At 41.0% G+C, this 14,265-nt stretch overlaps 1 protein-coding gene across 1 annotated transcript; it reads left to right on the top strand.

Annotated features, from left to right (window-relative positions):
* Nucleotides 1-7,494: 7,494 nt before the first annotated feature.
* HTR1A (5-hydroxytryptamine receptor 1A) lies at nt 7,495-13,066 on the top strand. Its single transcript, XM_032472979.1, has 2 exons — nt 7,495-8,925; nt 9,067-13,066. The coding sequence occupies exon 2, from the start codon at nt 9,069-9,071 to the stop codon at nt 10,335-10,337; it is 1,269 nt and encodes a 422-aa protein (XP_032328870.1). The 5' UTR covers nt 7,495-8,925; nt 9,067-9,068; the 3' UTR covers nt 10,338-13,066.
* Nucleotides 13,067-14,265: the final 1,199 nt, after the last annotated feature.

Genomic DNA, 14,265 nt, shown 5'->3' with positions numbered 1-14,265 from the left:
CTATAACTTAACATTGATTCTAGAAGTATTATAAAGCCTGAATTATTCTATAGTTCTATATTCTACAGTCACTCAGTCAAATAAATTACCTCAGGAATTAAACACATACCTATCAAGAAAAACCAAGCCCAAATGTTTTAAGGATGAATTTTACCAAAAAGTCAAAGAACAGATAATTAAGTTCTTATAAAAGCTATTCCAGAGAATAGTAAAATGAAGGAATACTCTATATTTCATTTTTAAGAGGTCAGTATAACTTTTGGTACTGATGTCAGAGTAGGACAGTACAAGAAAGGAAACTTAATAGACAAATCTCACTCAAAGGTTTAGATGCAAAATCTAAAACCCAGTATTAGTAGCAAAGTATTAGTAATTTAAACCTAAAACAAAGTATAAGAAAGGAACAGAACAGGAAATAAAATTTCTTTAAGCTGATTAAGCATATCTTTCAGAAATACACTATGTGATACAGCATTAGATGTATCCTCTCTAATATCACAAATGAGATGAGTATACTGTCTATTCCTACAACTCTGAAATTTTAAACTGCAGCTCTAGCCAGTTCATTAGGAAACAAAAAAGCAATTAAGTGCAAAAAGCTTAGAAAGTTTTGTTGTAATATGTGTAGATAATTTGGTTGTCAACACAGAAAAACAAAATCTACAGATTATTAAAATTAACCAAGTACACAGAAGTAAAACCAATGAGATAACTTAATCACATTCTTATATATCTGCAAAAATTGAAAATATAATTTAAAAAATATACCATTTACATTAGCTACCATCTACACAATCACAAATACAATAACAACAAAATAAGATATCTAGAGGAAAAAATCTACCACAAGCTATTCAAGTCATTAATGGAGAAAACTAAAAACTACTGAAAGGCAAAAGAGAGCTACATAAATGGAAAGTTACATCATATTCATGGATAAAAAGATTCAATAACATGAAGATGTCTGTTCTTTTGAAATCATCACATAATTTCAATACATTTCCAATAGAATTCCACAACAATTTTGGGTACACATATAGGGGTAGGTTGGAAAAGTTGATTCAAAGTTAATACGTAACAGTAAAGGGCTAGGTATAGCAAAGAAATTTCAAGGAAGAATAAAGTAAAGAGGATTATCTATCACATATCAAATTTGTTGTAAAAGTTAAGACATATTTTTGGAACAGAAACAGACCAATGGAAGAGAATAGAGAACCCAAAAGCAAACTTATGTGTTATGTTAAAACAAGATGTATGACAGAAGAGACTACATACTGGGGGGGAAAGAATGGACTCTTAGATGAATGGTACTGGCTAATTTTTTCACTCCTACAGCAAAAATTAAACTGGATTCTTACCTCACACAATATACTGAAAAGCCAAATCTAGGTGAAGTCATGAACTAAATATGAAGCTCAAAAAAATGTTGGCTGCTATCTTTATAACCTCAAGGCAGACAAAGATTTCTTAAAGACAGAAAATGCATGGAACAATGAGAGAAATATCCACTTATATTAAACTGAAAAATGTAAATTCATCAAAAGACACTTTTGAAAAGTGAAAAGTTGAGCCCAAAATTGAGAGAAAATATTTTCCATAATACAAATGACAAAAGATTAATACCCATAATAGATAATGGGCCTCAAAAATAGTAAGCTTAGAAAAACAACCAAGAAGTCAGTTTAAAGGCAAGCAAAAGATATGGTGCAGATATTTTATCTGAAATGAATCACAGTGAAGTAACATAGAACAACACTCAACTTTGATGAAGCAATAGGAACTTAAGACATTTTTTAGTGGTTGTGTTAGTGTCCTCAGGCTGCCATAACAATCTGGGTGGCTTAAATCAACAGAAATGTATTGTCTCAGATTTCTGGAACCTAGACATCTGAAATGAAAGTGTTGGCCTCGTACAAACTCCCTGAGGGCTCTAGGGGAGATGCCACCCCACCTGTTTGTCTAAGCTCCTGGTGAGCCAACAGTCCTTGGCACTACTTAGCTTGTGGCAGCATAGCTCCATTTTCTGTCTCTGTGTTCACATGGTATTCTGTCTGCCCTGTGTGTCTGTCCAAATTTACTTCATTTTATAAGAACATTAGTCATATGATTATGGCCCATCCTAATCCTGTATGACCTCTTTTTAATTTACTTCCATCTGCAAAGATCCTATTTCCCAACAAGGTCACAGTCACAGACACTGAATCCTTTATCGCTTTGGGTGACACAATTCAGCCTCCAACAGTAAGTTATGAAATTTTACACAACCAGTTTGGAGACGAATCAGGCTTTACCTACTAAAATTGAATCTGAGCACATCAAAGAACCCAGTAATGCCACTTACAGATGCTTAGAGCCTTGCTGCTCTAAGTGTGGTCTATGAATCAGCAGTGTCAGTGTCACCAGGGAGCTTGGCAGAAATGTAGAGTCTTGGGCCCCATCCCAGAGACATTGTGCCAAAATTTGTACTTTAAACAAGATCTCCATGTGATTTGTTTGAAAAACACTAATCTAGTTTACTTTAAATTACATGGATTTTTTTTTAAAAAGATACACATATTAATACTCCTAGTAGTATTATTTATAAAAGTAAAGTTTTGAAATGACTTAAACATCCACTCACCAGAGAAAAATTTGTTGCTTTATGCATACAATTTAAATCTACACTAGTGAAAATAAATAAACTACAGGTGCTTGTATCAATATAATGTTGAGCAAAAAAAGGAAGTTGCAGGAGAATACGTAGAGAATGGTACCTCGCTCTACATTGCTTAGTGTCACGTATGTATGGTATAAAAGCATAAAGTCATTTTGGGGAATCATAGACATTAAATTTAAGTGTAAAGATGGCTTCAATGGAATCATACTGTTCTCTTCCCTAAGTTTTTCTTCAGTATATAGTTACCTACCATATTATTCTTTATACCACAATATTCTTTAGGGAAATTAGGGAAAAATTCAAAGCTAGCAAATGGCAGAATTGCTATCTGAATCCAGAACCGTGGGCCAGGAGCCACTACTCTCAACTAACAAACTTTTGCTTCTCTAGACCAAATGGCACAGTTACAGACTCGTGTTTTGTAATCACAGTTATTGCTTTTATGTAAATGGCATGTTTTAAAGACTAAAATAATGCATTGGGCATTGGCTTTAGTTTTATAACAAAAAAAGTTACTTGCCAAAGCAAAATAAGATGTGGGTATGTACCACCAATTATTGTTAGGTTAAATGCAGTAATTAAATTTCATTTCAAATAATTCTTAGACTGACTTTAATTTCTAACTATACTTAGATTAACAGGAAATATTGAGCTAACATTCCAAACATTTTTCCCATCTCAACTATGCTCTTGTCCTTTCAGAAGTAAGCTGTGGAAATACTGCCGGAAAGAGAGTGGTGCAGAGGAAGTGAGCTCGGGAAAGCACGCTTATTAACGCCTGTCACTATCGTCTGATAATTTCCTACAACAAAAATACTGCCTTTTGGTTTTTACTGTATTTTAAACATTTGGGGGACCTCTAAATTTCAATTATTTATTTTTTGCTTTTTGAACAAATGATTGAGCTCCCAGAGAAGGGCAGAGTCCTTTTCTTCCATGATTATTGAACTTTTGTTAGCACGTTCACCCCTTTTCCCCGTAACTTCTGATTTAAGTCAAGAAGTTCCAGAATGCGGAGGCCACATCTTTCTTCACTTTTTCCGTACTCAGAACTTCCTAAAGAATTGGATCTTACCAAATACTTTAAAGACTAGGAGGAATGTCAGATCTGAAACCTAGCAGGATTCTGCTGGGCCTTCCCAGTGACAGACCACAACCCACCCCGCCCCCCCGCCACCGTGTCCCCTGCTTCTTGTTCATAGAAAAGCTTTGGCCTCCTAAGCCTTCCTGAATTCCAAAGAGCATATTTAATCAGAGAAATGAGAAAATGCAGAAACCAAGGAAAACAGTCAAGCAAGATAAAATAGTAATTAAACAGTTTAGTCATAAAATAAAGTCAAGGGTCTTTAGTTCCCCCTTAAGGGCTATAGATAATATCTTCAGTCATATCCTTCAGTTGTCTCACAGATTCGAAAACCCCCACCAGGTAGAAGACGTTAACTGCCGACCACCAGCACACAGACCTGAGACTGGTCAGAACCCAAAGGTTGATGATGTTGACTCCAGAGATACCACCCGGTTACCTAACCACCAGTCAATCAGAAAAATGTCCACCAGTTGATCAGTCACCCTCCAACCCTCTCTCTGACTGTCTTTAAAAAGCCTTCTCCAAGAGCCAACAGGGAATTCAGGTCTTTTGAGTGTGAGCTGCCCATTTTCCTTGCTGGGCCCCGTGCTGGGTGCCCTGAAATAAATGCTATACTTTCCTTCACCACAACCCACTGTCTGTAGATTGGCTTTGTTGCCAGTTCAGCGAGGGGACTCAAGTTTAATTCGGTAACACATCCACGTGCAAACTGTTTTTAAAATAAATCCTTACCTGAAAGGGTCTTGATTTTTTTTCAACTACTTGCCCACCTAATTTGCTTTCTCCACACTTCTCAGCAATTATCAGTAAAGAGAAAATATTATTACTTTGCATCACTATTACTACTATTATTGTTTGACCTTTATTGGTGGTTTATTATGGGCCAAAAAAGTATATTAAATCACTTAATCTTCCCAAGTCTATTTTATACCCATTTTATTACTAAGGAATCAAGAGGGTTAGTTAACTTGCCCAAGGTCACACACCTAGTAAACACACGTTACTTTTTCATTTTTCACTCTCTCCATGCTGTGTTCTCAGCATGTGTATTAAATGAACCAAACCAGTCTTACAGTCCTCAGGAGCAGAGACTCGAGCTTCCATTCTTTGTGTTTTGCCACTGAAAACCTAGTGCAGTTCTGCCCTCCAAGAAGTGTCTGCCATGTAAAAATAGAATTGAAGGAATAATACCATCCAAGGAAGGTGGATGGTGAGAATTAGATATATAAGAAAACTGTACTCAATTTTAAAGGCAAATTTTCTCTCTTGCATTTTTGGTTGCATTTCTTTAAAAAGGACTGGTTAGTGCTCACTGATAATCAGAAGACATCATTTCCTAAATTATCTAAGCGAAAATTTCTCCTTGACTTTTTTTTTCCCCCTTAATGAATTCCAATAAAAAATTCAGTTTTGGAAAAAAAACTACAATTTCCTTGTTGCTTTGGTATTTGGAGGTTGGGGAGAATTAAATTCAGAATGGTAATTTTAATTAAAAAAATCTATCCTAGTTTTAATTACTTGAAAAAAATAAATTTTAATCAGAATTTTTAAAAATCACTTTTGTAATCTCTTAAGCAAATTTTCAACCCTTTCTTATATAGGTTATTTCCTCATTAATAGAAATATCACCCATAATCTGGGGATTATGGATGAACATAATTGTACTGAGAAGACCCAAGCATTGTAGAGCTTTCAGTAATGATAGGACAGTCGGGGTTTACACCAAAACTTCAGCCTAACATCTTTTTAATCTTATGTCCCTGGTAAAGAACTACATTGAAATTCTGGGCTTGTATCAAATTTCCTGCGAAGATGTTAAAAATCTTTATCTCCCATAAACTATTTTAGAGAAATTTCACATAATGGATGATGATGTGTCATATCCCAGATCCATAACTGACAAGTCTATCCTTGCATCTAGTAAATTCAAATAAGAAATAAAACCAGAATGACTGGAAGTTTTGTTTTCAGATGGTGTCATCAATACTATCTGCTTTTAGGCTAGCTTTTCTTCAGGCCAACTTTAGAGGCCATGAAGACAAGAGCCTGATTCTTTATCCAGGATCTTTGCTTTGCACCATTTTCTTCTGACATATCTGGGATTCTGTATTGTTAAGGGCTAAACATACAAGAATTGGCAGTGTGAATATGAAGAAATGCAACATCATTGTGCTTTTAATATATATCATGTTATTGGTTCAATAAAAAGTTTCACATAATTATCTGTTAGTCACTTGAAGGCTTTGAAACCATAGTCACTGCAACATATCCTTTTATACTTCTGTTTTCTTCCTAGTGTTCATAAGAGTGCCTAAACATTTTTGTTGCAAATTTTAAGAAATGAAATGTTTAAAATATTAGGTACATTATTTCTAAGAAAAACATGAACTACTTGAGATTTTTTCAACTTCAATTAAAAAGCTGTGTTGTAGAATATTAAAGCAGAATAGTGAATGCCAGATCTCATGAATATTACCAACACCAGGTTCATAGCATTTTAGCTTTCTTCAAAAGAAAAAATAAATTTGTCAGTTAGTAAACAATTTGGGTTTAGTAGTAATGAATGCATAATTGCTGACTGGCGTATTTACTGACCAGCACTATGTTAATATGTGCTAAATTTGACACAACTCCTATTAAAGTTTATACTTGATATGTACATACTTATTTTAAAAGATCAAATTTCTTTAATTTTTCTCTTTGTTTATGTTATCAACTATGTTTCCAAACTTTTACCTCTGGAGAATCCAAATTTTAATTATTTTCCTGTTAAAATGTTTCAGAATGCAACTATATTTTAACAAAGCTATTTAATCTCATGTATGTGAGATTTTAAAAGGGAGAATGAGTACCTTCACAAATTAAAAGAATTAAAAAAGACTTCTTCAGAATCTTTAGCCAGTATCGCCATGTATACTTATCTCTTTCTTTTCAGTGCCATGAATCATTGTAAGTGCCAGGTTCATTGTTGTGGCATGCTGAAATGATTGAGTGGGAATGGTGCCCAGCACTGCATGGTAAAATAATCAATCTCCAAACATATTGCCCTGTGCTGCATACATCTACCCAACTAGATTTTCTTTGATGCTTTGTTGATTGCTCTTATGCTTGGTGAAGAATTCAGAACTCAAATTTGAATACAATATTAAGACCATTACTATTTGTAGTGAATCTGTGCATACAGTCTAGAGTCATCTATTTTTGGAATTGCATCCTGCACTCTTCCTTTCCTTCAGTCATGTAATCAGAATGTATAAGTGGACTTTGTTGTGTTATATGCTTATTCTAGTGGATTAGAAATCCCATTCTTTATCTAGGTTCTAATGGGATTAAATTCAGTTTTCTTGGTAAAGGAAACAGCTTAAAACCAACCAACCAATAGCAGTCGCTTTATTTTCTATGTTAAGTCATCCCCATTTGGAAAATCCAATACTGTTTTTGCCCCCATTGGTTAACGTGTGCAAACTGAGTTCCAAAGTGCAGCCTCTGTTAGCACAAAACCAACACAAATGAAGGTGTTTGCCTAGGTCTATTAAGACCCCATTTCTAGACAGAACTTGTGAATGACAGATGCTTTCAAAAATATCTAGAAAATGTAGGTCTTGATATACATGATTAAGAGCAAAAGAAGACACTAAAAGAAATTTTTCAAGAAAATAGGAGAAAAAATACAAAATTTAATGTTACTTTTCTTTTAATAATCATCTTTTTCTTTCTTGAAGTTACAGAATTACCTCAATTTCTGCTTACTTTCTGCAAGTTTCTAGATGGCTCTCTAAAGCATTTGCCAGAAGGTGGCGACAAAAGTCCTGATTGCCCAGACCTGTCCCAGGTGCTGATCCCAGTTTCGAAGCCCTAGAGAAACTGTGGTCAGCGACCACAAGTTCTCCCTAAAGGTATGCAAGCTCGGGTAAGAAAAGCAAAGGGCCATTAAAAAAACAAAACAAAACAAAAACCCGACCTCATTTACAACACAAAGGCAAACTATTCCCTTCTCTAAATTCACTTGCCACAAAGCTATGGGAGGGAGATGGCAATGCTCACTGAAATTAAAAAGGCAATGGTGAGGGAAAGGCAGGTTTGTGTGTGTGTGTGTGTGTGTGTGTGAGTAAGTGAGCGCGTGTATGTGTGTGTGTGTGTGTGTGTGTGTATGTGGAATACATACCGAATTGATTTTTTCTTTCACTTTGAGATGCAGCTGTTTACCTGTCCGTTGACACACCCTTTATAATTGCTTTCTCCCCCAGTTTCTCAAGGTTAAAAAGTCACAGGCAATATCCTCCCCAAAAGAGTCGGCCTGTATTGTGAGATGATAAACGGGGGTGGTTTTTAAAAAGCTAAGACACATTCCATCTTCTTTCCATCAATTAGTAATAATAATTTACAGACTGACCCAGGGCTGTCCATCTCCCCATTCGGGCTCCGTGTGCCTCCTTTTCTCATTTCCTATTGCCACTCCGTGATGCTGACTCTCCTTAAGAATCGGACAGAAATACGAAGCAGCAGGTAATTAGATTTTTCTCCCCTCAATTTTGGCTGGGTGGGAGGCGGAGTTATTTATTGTAATGTTGGTCTGACCGGCGGATCCACTGTGTGTAAGCGAATTCTGAGTCTCTTGTCGACAAAAAGGGACTTGAACGCAAAGAGGCTGAGCTAGAGGGAGATGAGGGCGGGGAACCAGGGGAAAGAGACACCCGGGGTTGGGGAAGTGTTAGGAGAGGAGAGTTAGCGTAGGAGGGAGGGAGACGGGCTGTCGGAGCAGCACACGGAGGGATAAAGAAAGGGGAGTGAGAACCGAGAGGGAGACCGAAAGGGAAGGATAGTGGGAGACAGAGAGAGACGGAGGAGACTTACAAGAAAGAGAAGAGAGGAGAGGAGAGACAGGGAAGAGGAGAAGGAGAGGAGGACTGGAGAGTGACTGTGGAGGATGGTGTTTCTCTATTCCAGATACTTCTAAGATTGGAGACTCTTTTGGTAGTGGGGAGACTCCGGGTCTGGCAGCGGCAAAGTAAAATGTACAGCGAGAGACAGACGTTCTGGCCACCTCTCCGCGTCTCAGAGATCCCGGAGCTGTTCTTCGGCCAACTCGTTTCTCAGCTGGAGTCTATGAGCGCGCTGGACTACGAGAGCCCAGGGAGCGACTAGAAGCTCGCTGCCCCGCGGAGATGCCTTCGCCTGAGCAGTAAGAACTTCCTGCTTGAGTCCCTGCATCCGCTCCCTCCTGAAACTCCCCAGGACAGAGGGGAGGAAGACCCCAGGGGGAGGGGAGAGGGGGATCCTGGCGCAGCTCTTTCTCCCCTCCCCTTCCCCGCCCGGCACGCAGGCATGGATCTGCTCAGCTTTGGACAGGGCAACAACACCACGTCGTCCCAGGGTCCCTTCGGGACACGCGGCAACGCTACTAACATCTCCGACGTGACCTTCAGCTACCAAGTGATCACTTCTCTGCTGCTGGGCACGCTCATCTTCTGCGCGGTGCTGGGCAATGCGTGCGTGGTGGCCGCCATCGCCCTGGAGCGCTCCCTGCAGAACGTGGCGAATTATCTCATAGGCTCACTGGCAGTCACCGACCTCATGGTGTCGGTGCTGGTGCTGCCCATGGCCGCATTATACCAGGTGCTCAACAAGTGGACTCTGGGACAGGTCACCTGTGACCTGTTCATCGCCCTCGACGTGCTGTGTTGCACCTCGTCCATTCTGCACCTGTGCGCCATCGCGCTGGACAGGTACTGGGCTATCACGGACCCCATCGACTACGTGAACAAGAGGACGCCGCGGCGCGCCGCTGCGCTCATCTCGCTCACTTGGCTCATTGGCTTTCTCATCTCCATTCCGCCCATGCTGGGCTGGCGCACTCCTGAAGACCGCTCGGACCCGGACGCATGCACCATCAGCAAGGACCATGGTTATACTATTTACTCCACCTTTGGCGCCTTCTACATCCCTCTGCTGCTCATGCTGGTTCTCTACGGGCGCATCTTCCGAGCCGCGCGCTTCCGCATCCGCAAGACAGTCAAGAAGGTGGAGAAGAAAGGAGCCAACACCCGCCTTGGGGCGTCACGGACCCCGCAGCCCAAGAAGAGTGTAAATGGCGAGCCGGGGAACAGAGACTGGAGGCAGGGCATAGAGAACAAGGCAGCAGGGCCTCTGTGCGCCAACGGCGCCGTGAGGCAGGGCGAAGACGGCGCCGCCCTGGAGGTGATCGAAGTGCACCGGGTGGGCAACTCCAAAGAGCACCTGCCGCTGCCTAGCGAGGCGGGTACTGTCCCCTGCGTCCCCGCCTCCTTCGAGAAGAAAAATGAGCGCAACGCAGAGGCCAAGCGCAAGATGGCCCTGGCCCGCGAGAGGAAGACGGTGAAGACGCTGGGCATTATTATGGGCACCTTCATCCTCTGCTGGTTGCCCTTCTTCATCGTGGCCCTAGTTCTGCCCTTCTGCGAGAGCAGGTGCCACATGCCCACCCTGTTGGGCGCCATAATCAACTGGCTGGGCTACTCCAACTCTCTTCTCAACCCGGTCATTTACGCCTACTTCAACAAGGACTTCCAAAACGCGTTTAAGAAGATCATCAGGTGCAAGTTCTGCCGCCGATGATGACGGAGTAGCTGGCGAGTAGGCCCACCCCATCCAGTCGGCCTCCCTCAGCCCTCTGCAATCAAAACCTTTGCTAGTTTTCCTCTGACTTTCTCAGCTGCTTGGCCCGCTGCTTCCAGACCTCGTTCCCCCGCCCCCAGCCCTCAATCCCCTGCGCGGAAGGAGGGCGCACTGTGCGAAGAGGTTCCAAAGGCGGGGCAAGAGAGTCTGGAAAACTACCCGGATCTGTGACGTGCGACTGAGGCTCAAACTTTGGCCTCAGAATCAGTTTTGTTCCCAGCAATTGCTTCTTCCCTCTTCTGCCCCTTAAATCTTCACGGCTGAAGTTTAAGCCTCAGCGGTCCACGGCAAAAAAAAAAAAATTTTTTTTTCACACAGAAAAAGAAACTATATACAGGCGCTGCGCCCACTTAAGGCTCCCACCTGATCACTTCACTGCTAGGACTTGGACTTACTGTTCAGAGTGCTGAACTCCATTCCCCAACAACCCCACCCCCGCCACGCCCTCTTGCCCTAGAAATGTTTAGTTTGTTTTTTTGTGGGGTTTCTTTTTTTTTTTTTTTTCGGTCTCATCCCTTCTTTCCTTTTCTATCTTCCCTTTTTTGCCCTCTCCAGTCCCTAAGCACTAATTCGCTAGTCGGGAAAGGTGGGAGGGTCGGCTTCAGTGTCCCCGGGAATCCCCGCCTTCAGGTGCAGCCTCGCAGAGTAGCTCCGCCGCGCACAAACCCAGGCTTTGTTTGCTTGGATTCAAAACAAGTGGCCAGAAGTTGTCTCTTAAAGTGAACTTCTAAGTGTAAGGCTGGGCCAGTGGGAGAGAGCGAGGAGAGAGTGCAGAACGAATTTATCCGTTCTTGCCTTGGTGTCAGCACTCACCAAAGAAACTGACAGTTACTGGGAAGGGAGAGCAGACTTGTATTAACTGGTTGCTGGCGAAGTCTGTACGTGTTGGCATGGCCACTTACCTACTGTGGGAGGCGCCCGCCGGCCACACAGCTCGCGCTGGGGGCGCCAAGCTGCCGGGAGTCCGCGCCTAGCTGCCGGGAGTCCGCGCGTCTACCCAGCTCTCTGAGTTCTGGCGTGCGCTGTGCGCGCGCAGCGAGAACTATTGCGGAGCTGCTGGATCCCTCCGCCTACGCCCAGGACCCGCTGAAGAGGCGGTAAACAACAGTTCCGGTTTGCGGAAGCTGGCGGCGTTAGGTTCTGCGGCCTTCTTGGGCTCCGAAAGACCAGCAGGACGCAAGGCGTGGCGTTGTCCGGGTGGCTCTAGCTGGCACACCCCTTGGAACCTGAAATGACAGTATTATCCAAAGGATGCAAACTCTTTCCTCTTAATTCACCCTCTAATTCCAATAGGGAGATAGTTCTGCTTAGCACGTCCTAGCACCACACAGGATTTGTTCTACTGGACGTCCAGGACACGTAGTTACCAGGACCTTTGTTTCCAAATGGGAATTCTGGGCTTTCAATAGAATGCGCCCCTATAGGTTTAGCACTATCCGTGACCTCAGAGGCGCTTAACTTAAATAATGAGGCCCTAAAGGACTAGTTAGGTGTACTCTCTCTGTGGAGTCCCTGAGAATCAATCATGTACATTTGCTGCTTGGCTTGACTGTCCTGCACCACAGATTTGCCAGAAACCGGCCTCTTGCCATTTGAATATCGTGGAGCACTCCAAGCTTTCTTCCTCTCAAAAGTTACCCTTTCAGCCTTGCCACTCCCGCTGAAAAACAGGTTATAATCTTTACTGCCCCCCGAAGGGAAGTTTTTCGGTGCTGTATTTGAATGTAAATTTTATCCACGTGACCGTGACCGGGATCAAGAGGTTTGTTAAAGTTAGATCTAGCCTCTAATTTTCTGATGAATAACGGTTTCGTTCTCCGGTAATTGCACAAATTTATAATTCTTACTCCCCTCTCCCTTCCTGTGTACATTTAGAATGATTGCTTCTGCTGTTTTGAGAACCATGTTGCAAATGTTGCCAATGAAAAGTTCACTTGTGCTAAAATTAGGAAGGTGAAAAGACAGCTATATCACTTGTAGTCACTTTATTGTTTTTGTCAAGCGGAACAAAGCCTCTATTTTTTTTTTTTTCAGACCTAAACTGAGAGTAAGCATCATATCCCGTTAAAACAGAAAAATTCTAAGAACTCTGGGAACTCAGTGGATGGTTTGTCTATGCATATGTAATACTGATAAGGGGCTAATGGTAGATAAAATAAGGGAGACTTCTCCGGTCTATCAATTATTTATTCAAAAATTCAATTTCTTTTTGCTCACAATTTAAGTAGAGCTATATGGAAAAAAAACTTTTCTGTATGTCTTCCTAAATTTTTAGAACAAATTATATATATAAAATAATTCAAGCCCTAGTTTTGCTCATCCAAATTATACCTTGGCCAGCATTTAAAATTTTGAGACTTCCATTGATTTATGTCTTTTACAGAATTATGGCAATGACTTTTGAATATTTGTTCTTCCTGCTTTGGAGGAGGTACACAGGAATGGGGAAGGAGCATCCCATGGGAGTATAATGCCAAAGCAATAGAGAAATTTGAGGAATAAGTGCAAAAGAGCTGCATACCAGTAAAGAGCCCTGATGCTTTTTTTTTTTCTTTTAAAGTATTGCATTAAGGTAAAGTATATATGCATCAAAATTGGCCTTCACTCCCCTCTGTGACAATAAAGGACTTTAACAATGGTAATGCTATAATAAACTGATATCAGTAACACATGCATCTTTATTTTAATCAGAATCATGGTCTATTTGTATTTATTTGTATAATTGTAAAATTGAAGTTAAAAAAAATACAGTTATCAGGAGAAGGTCCTGCTATACAGATCAGGGATCTGACAGAGAAATAAATTTAGTTCTTAGTATAGAAACTCATTCTAGACGAGTGATTCTTTTTTAAAAATATCCTGTCTCTGATAAGAGAAGGTCACATTTCATCATTTGGCCTTGCAACTGTGCATTTTTCCTGACTGACACCTAAAGTTAAGATTTAGGCATCTGTCTAATATGGACAAGATGGGGGATTTGCAAGAGAGAAATGCAGCCTCTGGTAAAAGCACCAGGGGCCAATGCTGCGTTTTTAAAGCAGTGGACAGTGCTGAGTTCCCTCCTCTGTCTTCCCCACAATGTCCAGCTGGAAGAAAACAGCCTCCCTGGTTTCAAATAAAGCAACATATTGTTTTGGGTTTCTCACTCAATGAAAAGTTGAAAGGCATTTTCCTTTCTGGCTGGGTCTCATTTAACAGTGGAGTTTTCTATGTAACATCTATTACTATGTTAAAATTAATTCAGTTGTTCTCTCTTCCCTACTGGAATCATCAGTAATGGCTCTTGTTTCCCATGTTATGTTTGTTAATTTCACTTCTTTCTGATGTCAGAATGACAGCTTCAGGGCAAGGTAAACCCAGGTAAGTCCTAAGGGGAAAACAAAAATCAGAGCTATTATGATCACAGAAGAGAGCTCTCTGAAGCTGCATGAAGCCTAGTTTAGGCGAGGTATGTGCATTCATATCCTCCCAGTGATGCCAAGTAAAGACAGAAGTTGAGAGAACAAAAACTGTCTGGAGTTTTTCATTTGAAAACTGTTACATAAACACGTATCAGACCTTGAGTAAAATGATGCAGTTAGTATATTTGACTTTTACATTCTGAATATCTCCCTTCTTGGCCTTTGTTCTCTGCTTTGGCATCTCTTTCTCCAAGGAGACAATGGCTGTTCTCTACTGGGCTTCCGGAGCTTTATCATACTCCAATTAAGAGAGAATTTTTATGTATCCTTTCCAGTGTGACTAACAAGCCCAGATAACCAATTAGCAGCATCACAAGCCAGGTTCTATTGGATTATGTTGAAATATGGGGCTATGAATTAATATAAGCTGCTGTTGACACCTTGAAGAAGTTTCCAACCTACTTGGG

Source organism: Camelus ferus, chromosome 3 (genome assembly GCF_009834535.1).
Source record: "Camelus ferus isolate YT-003-E chromosome 3, BCGSAC_Cfer_1.0, whole genome shotgun sequence".
Taxonomy (NCBI): Eukaryota; Metazoa; Chordata; class Mammalia; order Artiodactyla; family Camelidae; genus Camelus; species Camelus ferus.
This window is presented reverse-complemented; position numbering and strand designations above follow the sequence as displayed.

Coding starts and splice junctions, on each gene's coding strand:
- HTR1A (XM_032472979.1), top strand. CDS start 9,069: ATGGATCTGCTCAGCTTTGGACAGGGCAACAACACCACGTCGTCCCAG.